The following is a 23,073-nucleotide window of genomic DNA, read 5'->3' as shown; positions in this document are numbered from 1 at the left end:
TACTGACTCAAAAGAGGATCCTGCTACATTACCCAACCTTTCTGTAGCTGTAATAGTATCCCCGACCAGTAATGCCACCCCTCCTCCCCTTTTCCCCCCTCTATCCCTTTTAAAGCACTGAAATCCAGGAATATTGAGAATCCATTCCTGCCCTGGTGCCAGCCAAGTCTCTGTAATGGCCACTACATCATAATTTCATGTATGTATCCAAGCTCTCAGTTCAACACCTTTGTTCCTGATGCTTCTTGCATTGAGGTACACACATTTCAGCCCTTGTACCTTATTGTCTTGCACCGTTTATTCTGCTTCTCTTTCCTCAAAGTCTCTTTATATGTTAGATCTGGCTTTACTCCATGCACTATACTTGCAGTTCTCGCATGACCTTTATCCTCTTCCACCTCACTATCTGCTCTAACACTCTGGTTCCCCTCCCCCTGCAAATCTAGTTTAAACCCCCCGGAGCAGCACTAGCAAACCTTCCCGCAAGGATGTTAGTCCCCCTGCAGTTCAGCTGCAACCCGTCCCGTCGGAACAGGTCCCACCTTCCCTGGAACAAGGCCCAGTTGCCCAGAAACATGAGGCTCTCCCTCCCACACCAACTCCTTAGCCACGTATTCAGCTGCATTATCTTCCTATTTCTAGCCTCACTAGCACGTGGCACGGGTAGCAATCCTGAGATTGCAACCCTGGAGGTCCTGTCCTTCAACTTTGCACCTAACTCCCTAAACTCTCTTTGCAGGACCTCCTCCTTCTTCCTACCCACGTCATTGGTCCCTACATGGACCACGACATCTGGCTGCTCACCCTCCCTCTTGAGAATACTGAGAACTCGATCCGAGATATCGCAGACCCTGGCACCAGGGAGGCAACAGACCATTCGGGATTCTCGATCTCTTCCATAGAACCTCTTATCTGTCCCCCTAACTGTCAAATCCCCTATCACTACTGCTCTCCTCTTTTCCCTCCTTCCTTTCTGAGCTGAGGATCCAGACTCGGTGCCAGAGACACAACCACTGCAACTTGTCCCTGGTAGGTCATCCCCATCAACAGGATCCACAACAGTATACTTATTATTGATGGGAACGGCCACAGGGGTGCTCTGCTCATTCTGTCTATTCCCCTTTCCTCTCCTGATAGTCACCCAGCTATCTACCTCCTGACTTTTAGGTGTAACTATCTCCCTGTAACTCCTGTCTATTTCTGCCTCACGAATGATCCGAAGTTCATCCAGCTCCAGCTCCAGTTCCCTAACTCGGTTTGTCAGGAGCTGCAGCTGGATGCACCTTTTACAGGTGTAGTCATCAGGGACAATTGTGCTGTCCCTGACTTCCCACATCCTGCAAACGGAGCACTCGACTGCCCTAACTGCTGCCTCCATTACCGACTTGTAAGTTAATTAGATCAGTCTTCACTGTGGAAGACACTCGCAATATGCCAGAGGTCAGTGAGTGTCAGAGAGCAGGAGCGAGTGCCATTGCTATTACAAAGCAAAAAGAGCTAGGCACACTCAAAGTTGGGTAAGTCACCTGGACCAGATGCACTACATCCCAGTGTTCTGAGGGAGGTTGCTGAAGAGATAACGGATGCATTGGTCATGATCTTTCAAGAAATTAAAGACCAATTAGCCTGACCTCTATGGTTGGGAAGATGTTGGAGTCAATTGTTAAGGATGAGATTATGGAGTACTTGGTGACACAGGACAAGATAGGACAAAGTCAGCATGGTTTCCTTAGGGAAAATCTTGCCTGATGAACCTGATGGAATTTTTTGAAGAGATTACAAGTAGGATAGATAAAGGGGATGCAGTGGATGTTGTATAGTCGGACTTTCAGAAGGCTTTTGATAAAGTGCCACACATGAGGCTGCTTACCAAGTTAAGAGCCCATGGTGTTACAGGAAAGTTACTAACATGGTTGGAGCTTTGGTTGATTGGTAGAATGCAGTGAGTGGGAATAAAAGGATCCTTTTTGGATTGGCTGCCAGTGACTAGTGGTGTTCTGCAGGGGTCGGTATTAGGAACACTTCTTTTTATGCTGTATATAAATGATTTAGATGATGGAATAGATGGCTTTTTGCCAAGTTTTCAGATGGTATGTAGATTGGTGAAGTGGCAGGTAATGTTGAGGAACTAGGTAGGCTGCAGAAAGACTTAGACAGGTTAGGAGAATGGGAAAGAAAGTGTCAAATGAAATACAATTTTGGAAAATGCATGGTCATGCACTTTGGTAGTAGAAATTAATGTGCAGACTATTTTCTAAAAGGGGAGAAAATTCAAAAATCTGAGATGCAAAGGGACTTGAGACACCTTGTGCAGAACACCCTAAAGGTTAACTGGCAGTTTGAGTTGATGGTGAGGAAAGCAAATGCAATTGTTAGCATTCATTTCAGGTGGTCTAGAATACAAGAGCAGGGATGTATGTTGCAATGCGGCTTAGGGAGCGGACACAGGCACGGAGAGCGGGTTAGGATTTTTACGTGGACTTGAACGTTGACTTGGACTCGGAGCCTGGACTTGGGCTTGGACTTGACTGGGACTCGGAGCCTGGACTTGGACTTGGCCCCCAAGGGACAAAAACCGAACAACGACAGACAATTCGTATCACGGCTCGGAACAGCGGCAAACGGCCTGCAATACTCAGCCGGCCACGAGATGACAAAAACCAAGGACAGCCCATTCGTATCTCAACTCCGGGTAGCACATGAAGCGGCAAACAGCTGGCACAACTCAGCTAGACGGTAGGCTCTCGACTCGACCCAGGAACAGCCGACAACAGACTCTCAACTTGACTAATTCTCAGCGGCCCAGAACAAGCATAGCCACACTGCTGAGGTGATGAACCAGCCGCGAGTAGATGTAAGCCAGAGTTTTTATGCTGCCGGTTCGAATGAGGATCAGGTGCCCTAATCAAGGAGCCCAGTGGAACACAGGAAAAAGGAAATTAACTGAAATGAGGAGTCAACAGACCAGACTATGACAATGTGATGCTGAGGCTTTATAAGGCACTGGTGAGGCCTCACCTTGAGTGTTGTGAACAGTTTTGGGCTCCTCACCTAAGAAAAGATGTGCTGGCATTGGAGAGGGTCCAGAGGAGGTTCACAATGATGACTGCAGGAACGAAAGGGTTATCATACGAGGAAGGTTTGATGGCTCTGGGTCTGTACTCGCTGTAATTTAGAAGGATGGAGAGGGATAGCATTGAAACCTTCTGAATATTAAAAGGCCCAGACAGAGTAAATGTGGAAAGGATGTTTCCCATGGTGGGGGAGTCTAGGACAAGAGGGCACAGCCTCAGGACAGAGGGCCATCTATTTAAAACAGAGATACAGCAAAATTTCCTTAGCCGGAGTGTGCTGAATATGTGGAATTTGTTAGCACAGGCAGCTGTGGAGGCCAGGTCATTGGGTGTATTTAAGGCAGAGATTGATAGGTTCTTGACTGGATATAGCATCAAAGATAACAGGGAGAAGGCCAGGGAATGGGGTTGAAGAGAGGGAAAAAGAAGGATCACGTACGATTGAATGGTGGAGCAGACTCGATGGGCCAAATGGCCTAATTCCACTCATTTGTCTTATCAAGCACTTGATTCTGGCATGGTCCCAGAGGACTGGAAGTTTGCAAATGTCATTCTTTAAGAAGGGAGGAAGGCAAAAGAAAGGAAATTGTGGGCCAGTTAGCCTAACCTCAGTGGCTGGTAAAATGTTGGAGTCTATTTTTAAGGATGAGGTTTCGAGGTACATGGAGATTAATGATAAAATAAGTCAAAGTCAGCATGGTTTCGGTAAAGGGAAATCTTGCCTGAGAAATCTGTTGGAGTTCTTCGAGGAAGTAACAAGCAGGGTGGACAAAGGGGAGGCAGTGGATGTCATTTACTTGGACTTTTAGAAGGCATTTCATAAGGTGCCGTACATGAGGCTGCTTAACAAGATAAAATCATATGGCTTTACAGGAAAGATACTGGAAACTGGCTGACAGGCAGGAGGCAGCGAGTGGGAATAAAAGGGGCCTTTTCTGGTTGGCTGCCAGTGACTGCTGGTGTTCCTCAGCGGTCAGTATTGGGACCGCTACTTTTCACATTGTCAGTGATTTGGATAATGAAATCAATGGCTTTGTGGGAAAGTTTGTGGATGATACGAAGACAGGTGGAGGGGTAGGTAGTGCTGAGGAAGCAATGTGATTGCAGCAGAACTTACATAAATTGGGAGAATGGACAAAAAAGTGACAGATGGAATACAATGTGGGGAAATGTATGATAATGCATTTTGGTAAAAGGAACAAAAGTGCAAACTATTATCTAAATGGAGAGGAGGTTCAAACATCAGAGGTGCAGAGGGATTAGGAGTCCTTGTGCAAGACTCCCAGAAGGTTAATTTACAGGCTGAGTCTGTGGTAGAGAAGCCAAATGCAATGTTGGCATTTATTTCAAGGGGAATAGAATATGAAAGCAAGGAGATAATACAGAGGCTTTATAAGACACTAGTCAGGCCGCACTTGGAATATTATCAACAGTTTTCGGCCCCATATCTCAGAAAGGATGTGTTGTCATTGGAGAGAGTCCAGAGGAGGTACATGAGGATGAATCCAGGAATGAAGGGGTTAACATATGAGGAACCTCTGGCAGTTTTGGGCCTGTACTCACTGAATTTAGAAGAATGTGGTGGGGATCTCATTGAAACCTACCGAATGTTTAAAGGACTAGATGGGGTGGATATGGAGAGGCTGTAGGTGGGGGTATCCAGAACTAGAGAGCACAGCCTAATACTGAGGGGTGACCTTTTGGAACAGAGGTAAGGAGGAATTTTTTCTAGCCAGAAAGAAGTGAATCTGTGGAACGCTCTGCCACAGACCGTGGTGGAGGCCAATTCCTTGGGTATATTTAAAGTGGAAGTTGATAGTTTCTTGATGGGTCAGGGCATCAAAGGATATGGTGAGAAGGCAGGTGTATGAAGGCGAGTGGGATCCTGGATCAGTCGTGATGGAATGGTGGAGCAAACTCGATGGACTGAATGGCCTAATTCTGTCCCTATGTCTTATGGTTTTATGGTCTTACCAGACCAGTGATGCAACCAGTTTGAATGCTCTCCATTGTAGAAATTTGTGAGGTTCTTTGGTGACATAGCAATTCTCCTCAGACTCCTGATGAAATATAGCTGCTATCATGCCTTCTTTATAAGTGCATCAATATGTTGGGTCCAGGATAGATCGTCAGAGATGTTGACACCAAGGTACTTGAAACTGTTCACCCTTTCCACTGCTGATCCCTTGATGAGGACCGATGTGTGTTCCTTTGACTTACTCTTCTTAAGTCGAAGTGCAGTAGACAGGGAAGCTCTACAATGGGTAGTCAACACATTACCAGCACTAGTCCATCCACCATCAAGGACAGAAATACAGAAAGGTGCCTGAAATGGACCACTAACATCACCAACCACTGAGCATTTTCCAGGCCAAGCCTGGTAAGGGACTCCAAATGACTAGAGCTAGTGCAGAAACGTGACATTGAAGTGAAAGATAACCCGTGATTTTGTTGACAAGCAGCCAATGATTTGGAATGACTTGGATGAGGAGATGGAAAAGTGAGTTAGTAAGTTTCAAGGATTGTGATGCTGTGGGCGGTGTAGAAGGTTGGTGTCGGTCACTGTGGAGTAGAGACAGGGTGCAGAGTTGGACAAAGAGGCAGATGGAATTTAATCCAGAAAAGTGTGAAGTGATATCCTTTAGAAGATTGAACTTGAAGGTGGAGTAGAACACTAATGACAGGATTCTTAGCAGTGTAGAGGGAAAGAAGGATCTTGGCATCCAATTCCATAGATCCCTCAAAGCTGCTGCACAAATTGATAGGGTTAAGAAGATGCATGGTGTGTTAGCCTTCATTAGTTGGGGGATTGAATTCAAAATTGTGAATTAATGTTGTATATTAACTCACTATAAAACCTTGGCTAAACCTTGGATAGACCCTCAGCAAAAGGGGATGTGACAGGGATTAGAGGATAGCCAATGTTCCTCCATTGCTTAAGAAAGGTTCTAAGAATAAGCTACGAAATTAAAGGCCAATGAGCCTAACATCAGTAGTGAGTATGTTACTACAAGATATTCTATGGGGCTAGTAAATATGCAAAATGATAGGTCTGGTCCATGGGTTGAGATTCTAAACTGCAGAAAGGCCAGTTTTGATGGTATCAGGATGTATCTGGTGAGTGTGGATTAGAGCAGGCTGTTTTCTGGCAAAGGTGTACTTGGTAAGTGGGAGGCCTTCAGAAGTGAAATTTTAAGACTACCAAGCCTCTATGTGCTGTCAGAATAAAAGGTAAAGATAACAGGTATCGGGAACCTTGGTTTTCAAGAGACATTGAGGTACTGGTTAAGAAAAAAAAGGAGGTGCATAGCAGGTACAGACAGGAAGGAACAAATGAGGTGCTTATGGAGTATAAGAAATACAAGAGAACACTTAAGAAAGAAATCAGGAGGGCTAAAGGAAGGCACGAGTTTGCCCTAGTAGCCAAGGTGAGGGAGAATCCTAAGGGATTCTACAGATACATAAAGAGTAAAAGGATTGCAAGGGACAAAATTGGTCCTCCAGATGATCAGACTGGTAATCCACGTGTGGAGCCAAAAGAGATGGGGAGATCTCAATGAAGTTCTTACATCTGTGTTTTCTTAGGAGATGAACACAGAATCTAAGGAAGCCAAGCAGAGCAGCATCAAATTCAGGACCCCATACAGATTACAGAGGAGGAAGTGTTTGCTGTCCTCGGGCAAATTAGGGTGGATAATTCTCCAGGGCCTGACAAGGTGATCCCTCAGACTCTGCGGGAGGTAAGTGCAGAAATTGTCAGGGCCCTAGCAGAAATATTTAAATCATTCTTAGTGACAGGTGAGGTACCAGAGGTTTGGAGGATTGCCAATCTTGTTCCACTGTTTATGGAAGGCTCTAAAAATAAACCAGGAAATTATAGACCAATAAGCTGACATCAGTAGTGGGAAAGTTATTGGGAGGTATTCTAAGGGACTGGATATATAAGTATTTGGATAAGTATGGACTGATTATGGCTTCACTATATGTGAGTCATATCTAACCAATTTTATTGAGTTTTTGAGGAGGTTTTTAGGAGAGTAGATGAAGGCAAGGCAGTGGATGTTGTCTACATGGACTTTAGTAAGGCATTTGACAAGGTTCTGCATATGAGGTTGGTCAAGAAGGTCTGGTCACTCAGCATTCAAGGTGAGGTAATAAATTGGATTAGACATTGGCTTTGTGAGAGAATCCAGAGGGTGATAGTAGATGGTTGCCTCTCTGACTGGAGGCCTGTGACTAGTGGAGTGCCACAGGGATCAGTGCTGGGTCTGTTATTGTTTGTCACCTATATGAGTGATCTGGATGATAATGTTGTTAAATGGATCAGGAAACTTACAGATGATACCAAAACTGGAGATGTAATGGCCACAAAGCTATTAATCCCATCATTCAAATCATTGACATATAACATAAAAAGAATCTGTCTCGACATCAACCCCTGTGGAACACCACTAGTCACTGGCAGCCAACCAAATATAGTTCCCTTTATTCCCACTCTTTGCCTCCTGCCCAATCAGCCACTGGTACATCCATTGTAGAATCCTTCCTGTAATCCCATGTTTTAGGACATTGGGCAATATCAGAAAGAGTGCTCCTTGTTAGATTCAGAGGACAACCATTTGATTTAGTAATTATACAGGTATATGCACCAACAACAGATGGAACAAATGAAGATATAGATAAATTCTATGAAGAGCTTGAACAAGCAAAGAATGGATGCAAATCCCAAGATATTGTTATTGTCATGGGAGATCTAAATGCTAAAGTAGGACAAGGTGCTAATAGAAATACCATAGGAAAATTGGGACTAGGGGAAAGAAACGAAAGAGGTGAGAAATGGGTAGAATGGTACAAGATGAATAATCGGGTCATTATGGAAAACTTAAGACAAAAATTTACAATTGAAGTAAGGAATAGATTTCAAAGTCTAGAAATAGAATCTGTTGAAGATGATAGCAATCATGTAGAAATGAAATTTAACTCTCTAAAGGATGCCTTGGTAGAATCAGCAAAGTGATTCCTAAAAAAGAAAAAAGCACAAAGAATAAATGGATGACAGATGAAATCAAAAATCTAATGGAAGAAAGGAGACAGAAGAAAGCAAATCCTATAGAATATAAGTCCTCAGATAAAAAAGTTAAAAGTTTATGTCAAAAAGCCAAAGAAGAATGGTTAAACCAGGAATGTGAGCAAATAGAATCCCTATTACTGATCCAAAAAGGTTACATCAACAAATCAAGAATATCACTGGTAAAAAGCTCCTCTGTTCTTCAGGTGGATGTTTGAAAGCAAAGGACAGTGCCATTATCATAGAAAAAGATGAGATTATGAACAGATGGACTGAGTATATTCAGGAATTGTTTGAAGACGATTGAGGCGAAAAACCAGAAATTAAGAAAAACATTGAAGGTCCAAGTATTTTAAAGTCTGAAGTTCGTAATGTAATAAATAAGATGAAGAAAGGAAAGGCAGCAGGTCCTGATGAATTAGTAATACAACAAATTATCGCCCTTGAAGATTATGGAATTGAAAAACTTACTGACATTTATGAGGCTGGAATAATACCAGAAGAGATGAAAAAAATCAGTATTTATCACTCTTCCTCAGAAAGCTGGAGCAATAGAATGTGAATTACATAGGACCATAAGTTTAATGAGTCATATCACCAAGATACTTCTAAGAATTTTGATGACAAGAGCTGAAAGTAAGATACAAGTTGAAATAGGTAAAGAACAATGTGGTTTTGTGAAAGACAAAGGTACAAGAAAAGGTACAATATTGATGTTAAGCATACTATCAGAACGAGCTATTCAAGTGCAAAAAGATTTGTTTGTTTTATCGACTACACAAAAGCATTTGATAAAGTGAAGCACAATAAGTTATTTGAAATATTATAGAAAACTCTAGATCTAGATTCGAAAGACTTCAGAAATCTGTACTGGGAACAAACTGCTGCTGTAAGAATAGGTGGAGAAGTGAGTCAGTTTACGAAAATCAAGAGAGGCGTTAGACAAGAGTGTTTTCTCTCCTGATCTATTTAATGTGTACAGTGAAACAATATTACAAAAAATGAGACATCTCGGGAATCAAAGTTGGTAGTGAAAACATCAATTATTTCAGATATGCAGATGACACTGTGTTAATTGCAAGTACGGAGGAAGAACTACAAAACTTAATTGATATAATTGTTGAAGAAAGTGGAAAAAATGGGTCTATCTATCAATTGCAAAAAGACAGAATGTATGGTGATATCCAAAAAGAAGGAGAATCCTATCTGCAGCCTGAACAAGTACAGAACTTTTGCTACTTAGGAAGCTGGGTGACATCAGATGGCAGGTGCGACATGGACATCAAAAGAAGAACAGGGATGGCAAAAGACACCTTTACGAGAATGAAGAGTATACTGACCAGTACTAAACTAGGCATGACAACCCGCCTCAGAGTACTGAAATGTTACGTTTATCTGGGATCAGCCATGATGGAAATGCAGAGCAGACTCGATGGGCTGAACAGCCTAATTCTGCTCCTATGGCTTATGGTCTAAGGCATATGTGATGTTAGCATTCATTTCAAGAGGACTAGAATATAAAAACAACAATTTAGTATTGAAACATAGAAACATAGAAACATAGAAAATAGGTGCAGGAGTAGGCCATTCGGCCCTTCGAGCCTGCACCGCCATTTATTATGATCATGGCTGATCATCCAACTCAGAACCCCGCCCCAGCCTTCCCTCCATACCCCCTGACCCCTGTAGCCACAAGGGCCATATCTAACTCCCTCTTAAACATAGCCAATGAACTGGCCTCAACAGTTTGCTGTGGCAGAGAATTCCACAGATTCACCACAGCTTTATAAAGCACTGGTGAAACCTCATTTGAGTGTTGAGAGCAGTTTAGGGCTTCTTATCCTAGACAGGATATGCTTACACTGGAGAAGGTTCAAAGGAGGCTCACGAAAATGATTCCAGGATTGAATGGCTTGTCATACAAAGAGTGTTTGATGGCTCTGGGCCTGTATTCACGGGAATTCAGAAGAATAAGGGGTGACTTCATTGAAACCTATCAAATGGTCAAAGTCCTTGAAGCCCTGATGGAGTGGACATGAAGAGATGTTTCCTATGGTGGGAGAATCTAAGACTAGAGGACACAGCCTCAGAATAGAGGGCAGTCCTTTTAGAACAGAGATGAGAAATTTCTTTAGCCAGAGAATGGTAAATGTGTGGAATTTGTTGCCACAGACAGCTGTGGAGGCCAAGTCTTTATGTATATTTAAGGCAGAAGTTGATAGATTCTTGATTGTTCAGGGCACGAAGGGATTTGGGGAGAAGGCAGAAGATTGGTCTGAGAGGGAAAATGGATCAGTCATGATGAAGTGGCTCCTATATCTTATGACACAATGTTAGGAAGTTGTGTAGAGGGCGTAAGTTGGAAAGGAGTGGACAAAGATCTGGTAAATCGAAACATGAATCGTCTGCATTGGTCGGAAGAATAAAAGAGAAACATTATCTCAGGTGGGTGGGCACCATGGTCAGCATAGACTGGTTGGGCCGAATGGCCAGAATGCGTGCTTTATTACTCGGACTCTAAATCAGTCGTTCTTGTGTCTTCTGAGTCGGAGAATGTTGATGGTCACGGAACTAAAGAGGAAAGTATGACGATATTTTGCAGGCGGAATATTCTGGATGTGAAATGGGTTGAAACTTATGCTTTGTATAGGGGATTAGTCACGACTGGAGGGCAACTTGCTTCACGGAAGGCCAGTAAATGGGTTCCTTTCCTTACCCACTTTACTCCACAGATGATATTCCCTCCGTAAACTGGATACAACCAAATGTGTTCTACTTCCAGATTCCGGAGTTTAAAGTCTCCGATCCTGATAGACAAACAGAAAAGACCTGGGCCGAATGGCGTCTTGCGTGCTGTAAACTCAGTTTAATTCTCTCCCAAAGTCTGCAGCTGTCCGTCAATGTCAGGCAGGTTCCGTACATTCTACAGAGAAGAATCATGGTTAATAATAGCGGGCTAGTGAGGGGCTCTGAGCTCATTCCCAAATTCCCAAATTAGAACACTCCCAGAACAAAACTCGCCCTTAATGCTGCTCCGCCTTGGATTCGGAGCGAATCTGCTGAGAAGTATGTCGCAGGTAAGACAGCTACTGCCGCCAGCTTTGTATGATATTTCTAAAATGCCTCTTGTCAAACTGTTTCTGAAATTGGCCATTTAGGAGCCGCAGATTGTGAAGAAGAAACGGCCGCCGATGAAAGAGGAAGATATCAAGGGAGCTCGGAACAAACTGACCAGCAAACACACAGTCAAGTCCAAAACCTACCAGGTTATGAAACAATGTGGTAAGTCTTTTAAAACCTTCTTTCCCGTTCTTCAATATGTTGCAACCCTCGGTATTCCGTCCAATAATTTTCTCTCATCGTTAGCTAACTTTGCGTTCCCCAAGTTGTCGTGTAGTTGGTATGAAAGTCGGCATGGCGGGGCAGTACGACTTTTGCTGTTCTTTCTCTCTCAACTGGCACCTTGTAATTTGATTTTTTAAAAATAAATATCGCATCTGGAAATTCTCTAAGAGAGAATCAGCAGGTGCTGGAAATTCTCTTATCGTCTGACATCTTGTGAAGTAACTTTCCGAACTTCGAGAAAAGGACCTGCATGTGAGAGAGACGGCGTTCTGTCCGGATTCAACGTCCTGCTCTGATTAGTTATTTTACCAACTGTTCCCCACGGTTATCAAAACACCGTCAAATAAACAGGAATGTAGGAATTCAAATAGTGAAGAACAGCTGATGTTTTAAGTCAATAACTTTTTACTTGTGCCTTGTAAATGAATGTTAATATCCTTACGACCCGGTGCACCAATTTAGAAGTAGAACAGTCCCTTCGGCTCGTCATGTTGTGTCGAATCAATTAAACTAATGATGCCTGCACCGGGTCCATACCTTTCTTTCTCTGCAATGTCAGAATCAGGTTTATTGTTACTGACATTTACAACTATAATGCAAAGACATAAAATTACTATAAATCACAAAATGAGTAGTGCAAAGAATAACGAAGTAGTATTTATGGGTTCATGGGACCATTCAGAAATATGACAGCAGAGGTGAAGAAGCTGTTCTTGAATCGTTGAGTGTGGACCTTCAGGCTCTTGTACCTCCACACTGATGGTAATAATGAAAAACATTGAAAACCTACAGCACAATACAGGCCTTTCAGTCACAATGCTGTGCTGAACATGTCCCTACCTTAGAAATTACCTAGGGTTACCCATAGCACTCTATTTTTCTAAGCTCCATGTACCTGTCCAGGAGTCTCTTAAAAGACCCTATCGTATCTGCCTCCACCACCGTTGCTGGCAGCCCATTCCATGCACTCACCACTCTCTGCATAAAAAACTTACCACTGACATCTCCTCTGTACCTACTCCCCAGCACCTTAAAACTGTGCCCTCTCGTGCTAGCTATTTCAGCCCTGGGAAAAAGCCTCTGACTATCCACACGATCAATGCCTCTCATCATCTTGTACACCTCTCTTCCGGTCACCTCTTATCCTCTGTCACTCCAAGGAGAAAAGGCAGAGTTCACTCAACCTATTCTCGTAAGGCATGCTCCCCAATCAAGGCAATATCTTTGTCAATGTCAAACCCATTCTATAGTTTCCACATCCTTCCTTTAATGAGGCGACCAGAACAGAGCACAGTATTCCAAGTGGGGTCTGACCAGGGTCCGATATAGCTGCAAAATTACCTCTCAGTTCTTAAACTCAACCCCACGATTGATGAAGGCCAATGCACTGTATTCCTTCTTAACCACAGAGTCAACCTGCATAGCTGCTTTGAGTGTCCTATGAACTTGGACTCCAAGATCCCTCTGATCCTCTGCACTACCAAGAGTTTATCCATTAATGCTATATTCTGCCATCATATTTGACCTACAATCATCCCTACAATTGCCAAGATCCATTTCTGTAGTGAATACTGAAGCAAAGTATTCATTAAGTACCTCTGCTATCTCCCCTGGTTCCATGTACACTTTTCCACTGTCACACTTGATTGGTCCTATTCTCTCACGTCTTATCCTCTTGCTCTTCACATACTTGTAGAATGCCTTGGGGTTTTCCTCAATCCTGTCCACCAAGACCTTCTTATGGCTCCTTCTGGCTCTCCTAATTTCATTCTTAAGCTTCTTCCTGCTAGCCTATAATCTTCTAGATCTCTATAATTACCTAGTTTTTTGAACCTTTCATAAGCTCTTCTTTTCTCCTTGAGTAGATTTGCAACAGCTTCTTTACAAGAAGCGGGTGTTAGTGACATGATCACCTTTAGCGATGGGTGTCACCTTCTTGAGGCACCCATGTGCTTACTTAAGTCTCCACCGCTACCTGTGGCAGTGTATTTCAGGCTGTATTTTAGATGTAAAAAAGAAACTTGCCCCACACATCTCCTTTTGAAAGTTGTAGGGTAAAGAAATTGAGCCCTTGAATGGTGAAAAAAGCGTGCTTAAGAGGAGGAAGTACCTCCGATAGGGGAAGTGCAGTTGATTCCTGGGGTGGGTTTGTGGTTTGACCAAGGAATAGGTAAAACTGGGATGGGACCTGGTTAAAACATATACATTTCTTGATATTGGACGGGGTTGTATCTGACTAATGGCACTAGTCAGAGTTGTACAGCAACACAATGAGCCCTTCACTGCACTTTGTCCATAATGATCTTTTTGCCTGTCTACATTAATCCCATTTGTTTGCATTAAGACCATACATTTTATGCCTGGCCTAACCAAATGACCATCTGCCTCGTAAATATTGTGATTGATTTATAGAAACATAGAAAATAGGTGCAGGAGTAGGCCATTCGGCCCTTCGAGCCTGCACCGCCATTTATTATGATCATGGCTGATCATCCAACTCAGAACCCCGCACCAGCCTTCCCTCCATACCCCCTGACCCCCGTAGCCACAAGGGCCATATCTAACTCCCTCTTAAATATAGCCAATGAACTGGCCTCAACTGTTTCCTGTGGCAGAGAATTCCACAGATTCACCACTCTCTGTGTGAAGAAGTTTTTCCTAATCTCGGTCCTAAAAGGCTTCCCCTCTATCCTCAAACTGTGACCCCTCGTTCTGGACTTCCCCAACATCGGGAACAATCTTCCTGCATCTAGCCTGTCCAATCCCTTTAGGATTTTATACGTTTCAATCAGATCCCCCCTCAATCTTCTAAATTCCAACAAGTACAAGCCCAGTTCATCCAGTCTTTCTTCATATGAAAGTCCTGCCATTCCAGGAATCAATCTGGTGAACCTTCTTTGTACTCCCTCTATGGCAAGGATGTCTTTCCTCAGATTAGGTGACCTAAACTGCACACAATACTCCAGGTGTGGTCTCACCAAGGCCTTGTACAACTGCAGTAGTACCTCCCTGCTCCTGTACTCGAATCCTCTCGCTATAAATGCCAGCATACCATTCGCCTTTTTCACCGCCTGCTGTACCTGCATGCCCACTTTCAATGACTGGTGTATAATGACACCCAGGTCTCGTTGCACCTCCCCTTTTCCTAATCGGCCACCATTCAGATATCTGATGGTATCTGATTCTATCACCTCTAGCAGAACATTCCAACCATTCTCGATGTAAAAATACATACCCCTCAGATCTTCTTTGAAACCTCTTCTGTTCATCTTAAACCTATTTCCTGATTTTCAAACACAAGAACAGAGATCAATTTCTTCATCAAGCTGTGAACGTTTGCAATCTCCACCCAGTCTCTGAATGATTGGTAGGAAACGAGGGATACAGAGTTAGTGTGGGGCAGTGACACCAATCTGAAATCAATGAGTAGTGGTGCAAGGACCAAGGGCAAATAGACTACTCCTGGGTCTATTTATTATACATTCATTGAGCTCGGCAGCACAGAAACAGACTCTTTGGCCCAACAGGTCCATGATGAACAAAGTTCCTGAGCTGATCCCACTTCCTACATTTGGCCCATATCCTTCTAAACCTTTCCTATCCAGGAACCTTCCAAATGTCCTTTCTTTGCATTCATTCAAGGGTTGTGGCCTTCACAGATTGAACCTACATTTAGTTATCCATCTCCAGTTGTCTTTGAGAAGGTGGTGGTCATTTGCTTTCTTGAACCACTGAAACTCTTGCAGTGTGGGTGAACTAACAATGCTATTTGGCAGAGAGGTCCAGAAATTTGACCCAATGACAGTGAAGGAATAATGATATATTTCAAAATTAGGATGTGTGTGGCTTAGAGGCATCAAGTGGTAGTGTTCTTGAAGTTACTGCAGTGCAGTCTGTTGATTGTACAGACTGCTGTTACTGTTCAGCAGTGATGGAGTGAATGAATGGTTGTGGATAGTCATAGAAAAGTACAGCACAGAAAAGGCCATTTGGCCCATCTTGTCCATGCCAAACCATTTTAACTGCCTAGTTCCTTCACCTGCACCAGGACCATAGCCCTCCATACCCCTATCATCCATGTACCTATCCAAACTTCCCTTAAACATTGAAAACGAGCTCACATGGACCACTTGCACTGGAGCTCATTCTACACTCTCACTAGCCTCAGAGTGAAGAAGTTTCCCCTCGTGGCCTCTTAAACTTTTCACCTTTCACCCTTAACCCACACCCTCTAGTTGTAGTCCCACCCAACCTCATTTACCCTATCTATACCCCTCTTAATTTTGTATACCTCTATCAAATCTCCTCTCAATCTTCTACATTCCAAGGAATAAAGTCCTAACCTATTCAATCTTTCCTTATAACTCAGGTCCTCCAGACCTGTCAACATCCTTGCAAATTTTCTCTGTACTCTTTCAACCTTACTTATATCTTTCCTATAGGTCGGTGACCAAAACTGTGCACAATACTCCAAATTAGGCCTCACCAATGACTTACACAACTTCAGTCGGACCAACCAGGTCCTCTAACATCTGATCTCCTCTACTCAGTATTTTGATTTCTTGACACCTGTGACACCACTTCTGATGCATTATGGACCTTTATTCACAGATTCCTTTGTTCTACCACACTCCTCACTGTGCAAGACCTACCCTGGTTGGTCCTACTGAAGAGCCACACATCACTTGTCTACATTAAATTCCTCTGCCATTTTTCAGCCCATTTTTCCAGTTGGTCTAGATCACTCTGTGAGCCATGATAGCCTTCCTAGCCATCCACTACACCCCCAATCTTGGTGTCTTCCATAAATTTGCTGATCCAGTTAACCACAATATCATCAAGATCATTAATATAGATGACAAACAACAATGAACACCGCATCAATCCCTGAGGCACTCCACTTGTCACAGGCGTCCAGTCAAGCAGCCATCTACCACCACTCTCTGGCATCTTCCACAAAACCAATGTCTAATCCAATTTATTACCTCATCCTAAATGTCGAGCAACTGAATCTTCCTCACCAGCCTCCCAAGCGAGATCTTGCCAAATAGACAACATCCGCTGCCTTGCCTCCATCACCTTTCCCTGTAACTTCCTTAATAAACTTTATAAGATTGGTTAGACATGACCTACCATGCACAAAGCCAAACTCACTATCCTTAATCAGTCCATGTAAATCCAAATACTCATAACTAGTCCCTTCAAATACCTTCCAATAATTTCCCACTCTGCTATCAGGCTCATAGGTCTATAATTTCCTGGTTTATTTTTAGAGCCTTTCTTCAACAGCAGAACAACATCAGCTATCCTCAATCATCTGTTAGCTCATCTGTCGCTAAGGATGATTTAAATATCTCTGCTACAGCCCTGGCAATTTCTGCACAGGGTCCAAGGGAACAGCTTGTCAGGCCCTGGGGATCTATCCACCCTAATTTACCTCAGGACAGTGAACACTTCCTCCTCTGTAATCTGTATCGGGTCCACGAAGTGAAGTTGCCTCACTTCTATTGCTTCTGTGTCCATCTCCTGAGTAAATACAGATACAAAAAATTCATTTTAGATCTCCCCCAACACTTTTGGCTCCACACATGGATTGCCATTTTAGAGGACCAGTTTTGTCCCTTGCAATCCTTTTCTTCTTAACATATCTGTAGAATCACTTAGGGATTCTCTTTCACCTTGTCTGCTAAGGCAACTTCATTTTTAGCCCTCCTGATTTCTTCCTTAAGTGTTCTTTTGCATTTCTTATTCTCCATAAGCACCTCATTTGTTGTCACCTGCTCTGCATCTCCTTTTTTCCTTAACCAGGGCATTGCCACCTCATGAAGACCAAGGTTCCCTATATCTGTTATCTTTGGTTTATTTTGACAGGCACATACAAGCGTTGTACTCTCAAAATTTATTTAACTTACCAAGTACACTTTTGCCAGAAAACAGCCTGTCCCAATCCACACTTTCAGATCCTTTCGGATACCATCAAAATTGACCTTTCTCCATTTAGAATCTCAACATGTGGACCTGATTTTTTTTTTTGGCATATTTATTTTGAAACTAATGGCATTATGGTCACTGGAAGCAAAGTGTTCCCCTACACATACATATGTTAGACACCTGCCTCATCTTATTCCCTAACAGCAGATCGAGTTTTGCACGCTCTCTCATTGGGACTTCTACATACTGATGAAAGAAACTTCCCTGAACACATTTGATAAACTCTATCCCACCTAGCTCTTTGACAGTATGGGAATCTCAGTCAATATGTGAAAATTTAACATCTCCTGCTATAACAACCTATGCTTCTTGCAGCAGTCTGTTCTTCTAAATCCTTCAGACTGTTGGGCGGTCTGTAATATAGACCTATTAATGTGGTCAAACCTTTCCAATTACTCAGTTCCATTCATAACACCTCACTAAATGAGTTTTCCAGTCTGCCCTGATGGAGTACTGCCATGACATTTTCTCTGCCTAGTAATGCCATCCCCCTTCCTTTAATTCCTCCCACTCAGTCATGTCTAAAACTATAGAACCCCAGAATATTGAACTGTCAGTTTGCCCCTCCTGCAATCACCTCTCACTAATGGCTACAATTTCATAATTCCACTTGCAGATCCATGCCCTGAGCTCATCTGTCTTTCTTACAATACTTCTTGCATTGAAATATATGCACCATGCTCAACCTTTTGTTTCCTGACTTTGTTGGAGGTGTTAACAACACGTCTCCACGACCTGTCCACTATCTGATCTGGCACTCTGCTTTCCAACTCCCTGCAAATCTAGGATGAGGTGCCTGTCACATGTCCTGTATGGTGTTAAATGTTTGAAATGTTGAAGCTGTACTCACCCAGGCTAGTGGAGAGTGTTTCATCACACTCCTGACTTGAGCCTCGCATTAGGGGTTTGAGGAGTTGGGAGCTGAAATAATCAGCGGAAGATTCCCAGCCTTTGGTCTACTCTTGTAGCCCATGTGTACAGTATATTTTGTACCTAGTGTTTAACTCCAGTTTGAATTAAATGTAATTGTCTCCACCTCCACCTCTTCTGACAGCTTGTTCCTTCTGTAAAAAATGTATCCCTCAGATCTCCTTTAAATTCTTCCCCACTCACCTTAGACACACATCCTCCAGTTCTTCAGGTTCAGGCCATTTGGCCCATGACATCTCTACCAAATTTTAGACCATCTTGGCACTATTCATTTTATCGATGCCCCTCTGGATTTTATAATCTCTAAAAAGGTCCCCCTCAGTCTCCTTGGCTCCAGAGTAACAGTCTCAGATGTCTAATTTAACCCTATAACTCAAGTCCTCCAGCCACACAACATCCTGCGAATCTTTTCTGCATATCGCATCCTTCCTATAGTGTAATGACCAGACCTGTACACACTGCTCCAAGTCTGGCCTAACCAATGATATTTACACCTGTAACATGATGTTCCAGATCCTCTACATTTACCACCCTGTTTACCTGCCTTGTTGTTTTGAAGGAACTATGTATTTGTACCCCAAGGTCTCACTGTTCCACAACACTATCCAGGGCTTTGCCATTTATGATACAAGTCTTAGCCTAGTTTAATTTCCCAAAATGCATGCATTTGTCAGAGTTAAATTCTCCTGACTATTCCTTTGTCGATCTAGATCCCATTGTAACTTTAGTCAACCTTTTTCACTATCCTTGACACTATCAATTTTGGTGTCATCTGCAGGTTTACTAATCGGGCCACCTACATTCTCATCTAGATCATATGTATGATAAAGACTAGAGGCTTTTAACTTAATCCCTGCTGCACTCCACTGTTCATAGGCCTCCAGTCTGAAAACAGCCCTCCATCACTACTATCTGACTCCTTCCAACAAGCTAATTTTATATTCAGTAAACTATCTCAACCTGGATCCCATGTGATCTAATGCTCTAGACCAGCCCATCATGTGAGGCCTTGCTAAAGTCCATGTTCAATGTCCTGCTTTTATCAATTCTTTTGATCATCTTTTCAAAAAACTGAATCAAGCAGGATTTATGGCCAGGACTTGAGGCAATGAGTTACAAACTAGGTCTTTATTTCTTGGCCCTTATGAAATTGAAAGTTACCTCACAGAGTGGTATAAAACCAAGAGGGGCACAGACTGGGTGAATGTACACAGTCCAATTCCCAGAGAAAGATATACTGACATTGGAGAGGGTTCAGAGAAGATTCACGAGAATGATTCTAGGAATGAAAGGGTTATCGTATGAGGAACGTCTGGCAGCTCTTGGGCTGCATTCCCTGGAGTTCAGGAGAATGAGGGGGGACCTCATAAAAACGTTCTGAATGTTAAAAGGCCTGAACAGATTAGATATGGCAAAGTTATTTCCCTTGATAGGGGAGTCTAGGACAAGAAGGCACCATTCAGGATTGAAGGATGTCCATTTAGAACAGAAATGCAGAGAAATTACTTTAGTCAGAGGGTGGTAAATCTGTGAAATTTGTTGCCACGAGCGGTTGTGGAGGCCAAGTCACTGGATGCATTTAAGGCAGAGATAGATAGGTTCTTGACTGGCCAGGGCATCAAAGGGTATGAGGTGAAGGCAGGGGAGTGGGGATGTCTGGAAGAATTGGATCAGCCCATGATTGAATGGCGGAGCAGACTCAATGGGCTGAATTCCTACTTCTGCTCCTATACCTTATGGCCTTAAAAATTAGAGGCATAGGTTTAAGGTGTGAGGAACCTGTAGGCCAAACGAGCAACTTCTTCACATAGAAGGCAGTGCATAGACAGAGAGAGTTGAGGCAAGTACAGTAACATAATTCAGAAGATACTTGGGTTGGTAATGGTTTGCAGGGCTTTCTAATGGTAGAGGTCCACGGCAAAAAAACAGGTTGGGAGCCCCTGGTTCAGAGGGATATAGACCAAATGAGACTAGCTCAGGCCAGCACTCCAGACACCAGGGACGTGTTGGGTCAAAGGTCGGGTTTCCATACTCTATAACTACTGATTCCATATTTGCATTCCTTCACAAATTAACATCATGTGGCCCTTCTTCCTATCATTACCTGTGCATTATGTGCTGTAGGTTTTCTATGTTTCTATTACCACTACTGGTGAACAACTTAGTACAAGGAGGAAGGCAGTAGAAGGTTCTGGAGATTGCATGCTCGAAGTCAAGCTAACTGGCTCTAAAAACAATCCTTGAATTTCAGAGAGAGACCTTTGGTAATTTCAGAAACCAATATTATAAAACAGATAAAACACTTTTTGAGTACTGTTTAGGTCAAAGACTAATGATTGCATCTGATTCTGGGTATAATTGAAGAATGACATCAAAGTTTCTTAGGGTGTTCTAAGGAGAGCTACTCGACAGGTAGCAGGGTTGAAGGAACATTGTGAGCATGGAGGGTTGAGAGGTTAGGATTTTTCAAAGTCATGAGGAGGTTTGAAAGAATAGGGGGAATTTGTTTTCAGTGGCTGGAAAGTTGAAAGCCGAAGGGCATATTGATGGAGATTGACCAAAGAACCAAGACAACAATTTTTTTTAATGCAGCAAGATGTTATGGATAGGCTTCCTGAAGAGAAATTTTCAATAGAGGATTAGAAAAACATTTGAAGGAGAGGGACAATTTGGAACCCCTGGCTGAAAAGTCAGTACAACTAAAAAAACCATAACCCACAATACTCCCAAAGTAAATGAATAACTTTATTTCTAGTGCAGACCAAGGAATTATTCAGGCAACTGCAAAGCCCAACAAAAACACAGAGCACCGCACACTGCTACTGCCAAGCACAATGGCCTTAAGACCAGAAAATAAAATACCAGCTCATTTATGTTAGATCAAACTCATGGCCCACGCATTATCACATTTTATCAAACCATGAAGCAGTGAGAAAAGCTGGGAACAGAATAAAGAATATGGAGATGTAGAGGTACACTGGGACGGGGGATTGACTGGGACACCAATGGGTTCACTTTAGGAATGTGATCATTGGGTGTGAGTGAGCATTGGTGTGAATTATTGGTGGGGGGGAGAATGGAGGCATTACTGAGTGGGGAATTACTGCTGCCTGGTTAATTTGCTGAGGGGATGGAGGCATTACTGAGTGGGGAATTACTGCTATCTGGTTAATTTGCTGAGTTTGGTGAGATTTGTTACGTTTGTGCCAACAGAACAGGAAGGTTTGGTCGCTCCTTCTGTCTTCAGCGCTGCAAGAACAGGACAAGAGACCGTGTTCACAAAGGGCACCGAGGATCAACCAAAAAGCATTTTCCAGAAATGATGAAAATTCAGCATTGCAGCTAGAAGTTCTGGCCGAGTTGTAACAAACAGCTTCATTTACAGAGGAACTGTTAAATGCTTAATCCTAAAGTGTTGCTCGTTTATGAGGATATGCAATTTATTTTTTATGATTAAAACAAAGCTGCAATAATCCTGACCCCACCCAGATATATTCAGTTACAATTCTGGATCAGACTGATGCGTTATTACACAACGATTCAGGACTTTGAATAAATAGCCCTGCGGACTTATGACTTTCTTGCACTCTTGTAATTTTTCACAGAATGTAGATACACACTCAGTTTCTGTGTCACTAATGCACACACTCACTTGGATATACACTTACACTCACTGTCTTCCATAAACACAGACAAACAGCATAACATCAAACAATCAATCATTCACCATAAGAATCATTTTCCGTCCTCTCTGACACAAAGTCCCACAAATACTTATAAAATATTGTGTTGAGGTACGAAGGAGAGGTGTAGGAAATCATGATGGACACAGATAGGGTGTATGCACACAATCGTAGATCAGAAGAACGTAAGACAGGGAAGCAGAATTAGCTGATTGAAAGCACCATCGAAAGCATTCTGTCTGGAAGCATAATGGCTTGTTATGGCAACCACTTTGCATATGACCGCAAGAAATCTCAGAGTTGTGGACAGAGCTCAGCACATTGCAAGTACCAGCCTCCCCTCCATAGACTCTGTCTACACTTCTCACTGGCTCAGTGACGTAGGCAGAACAAAGACCCCAGCCACCCTGAACAATGTCTCTACTCCCCTCTCACATCAGGTGGTAGATACAGAAGTCTGAAAGCTGTTACGAGACTTTTGAATGGATTTCCAGTATGATAAGGTGGACTCTTGTCCTCAAATCTACATTGTTACAACCTTGCACTCTATCATTTCCCTGTGCACTGCTGCTTTTACACTCTATTCATGTTGTTACTGTTATACCATTGTTCAATCTCAATGCAGCGTAATGATTTGACCTGCATGAGCAGTATGCAAGACAAACTTTTCACTGTATTTTGGTACACGTGACAATAATAAACCAATACCATTCAACCCTTCCAGTCTGCCCTGTCATTTGCTCATGGCTGCTTTATTTTCCACCTCAACTCCATTCCCCTGACTTTTCCCCATAACCTTTGACACCCATAAAACCAAAAGACATAGGAGAATTAGGGCCATTCAGCCCATTAAGTTTGCTCCACCATTCAATTATGGCTGATTTATTATCCCTCATATTCACTTCCTTCTCCCTTTGACGCCTTTACTGATCAAGACACCATCAACCTTCGCTTTAAATCTACCCAACAACTTATACTCCAG

At 42.8% G+C, this 23,073-nt stretch overlaps 1 protein-coding gene across 1 annotated transcript; it reads left to right on the top strand.

The window, feature by feature from the left end:
• Positions 1-11,065: 11,065 nt before the first annotated feature.
• LOC134357005 (musculoskeletal embryonic nuclear protein 1-like) lies at positions 11,066-21,984 on the top strand. Its single transcript, XM_063068309.1, has 3 exons — positions 11,066-11,219; positions 11,301-11,424; positions 21,622-21,984. The coding sequence occupies exons 1-3, from the start codon at positions 11,169-11,171 to the stop codon at positions 21,729-21,731; spliced, it is 285 nt and encodes a 94-aa protein (XP_062924379.1). The 5' UTR covers positions 11,066-11,168; the 3' UTR covers positions 21,732-21,984.
• Positions 21,985-23,073: the final 1,089 nt, after the last annotated feature.

The sequence above is a fragment of the Mobula hypostoma genome, chromosome 15 (genome assembly GCF_963921235.1).
Source record: "Mobula hypostoma chromosome 15, sMobHyp1.1, whole genome shotgun sequence".
Classification (NCBI taxonomy): Eukaryota; Metazoa; Chordata; class Chondrichthyes; order Myliobatiformes; family Myliobatidae; genus Mobula; species Mobula hypostoma.
This window is presented reverse-complemented; position numbering and strand designations above follow the sequence as displayed.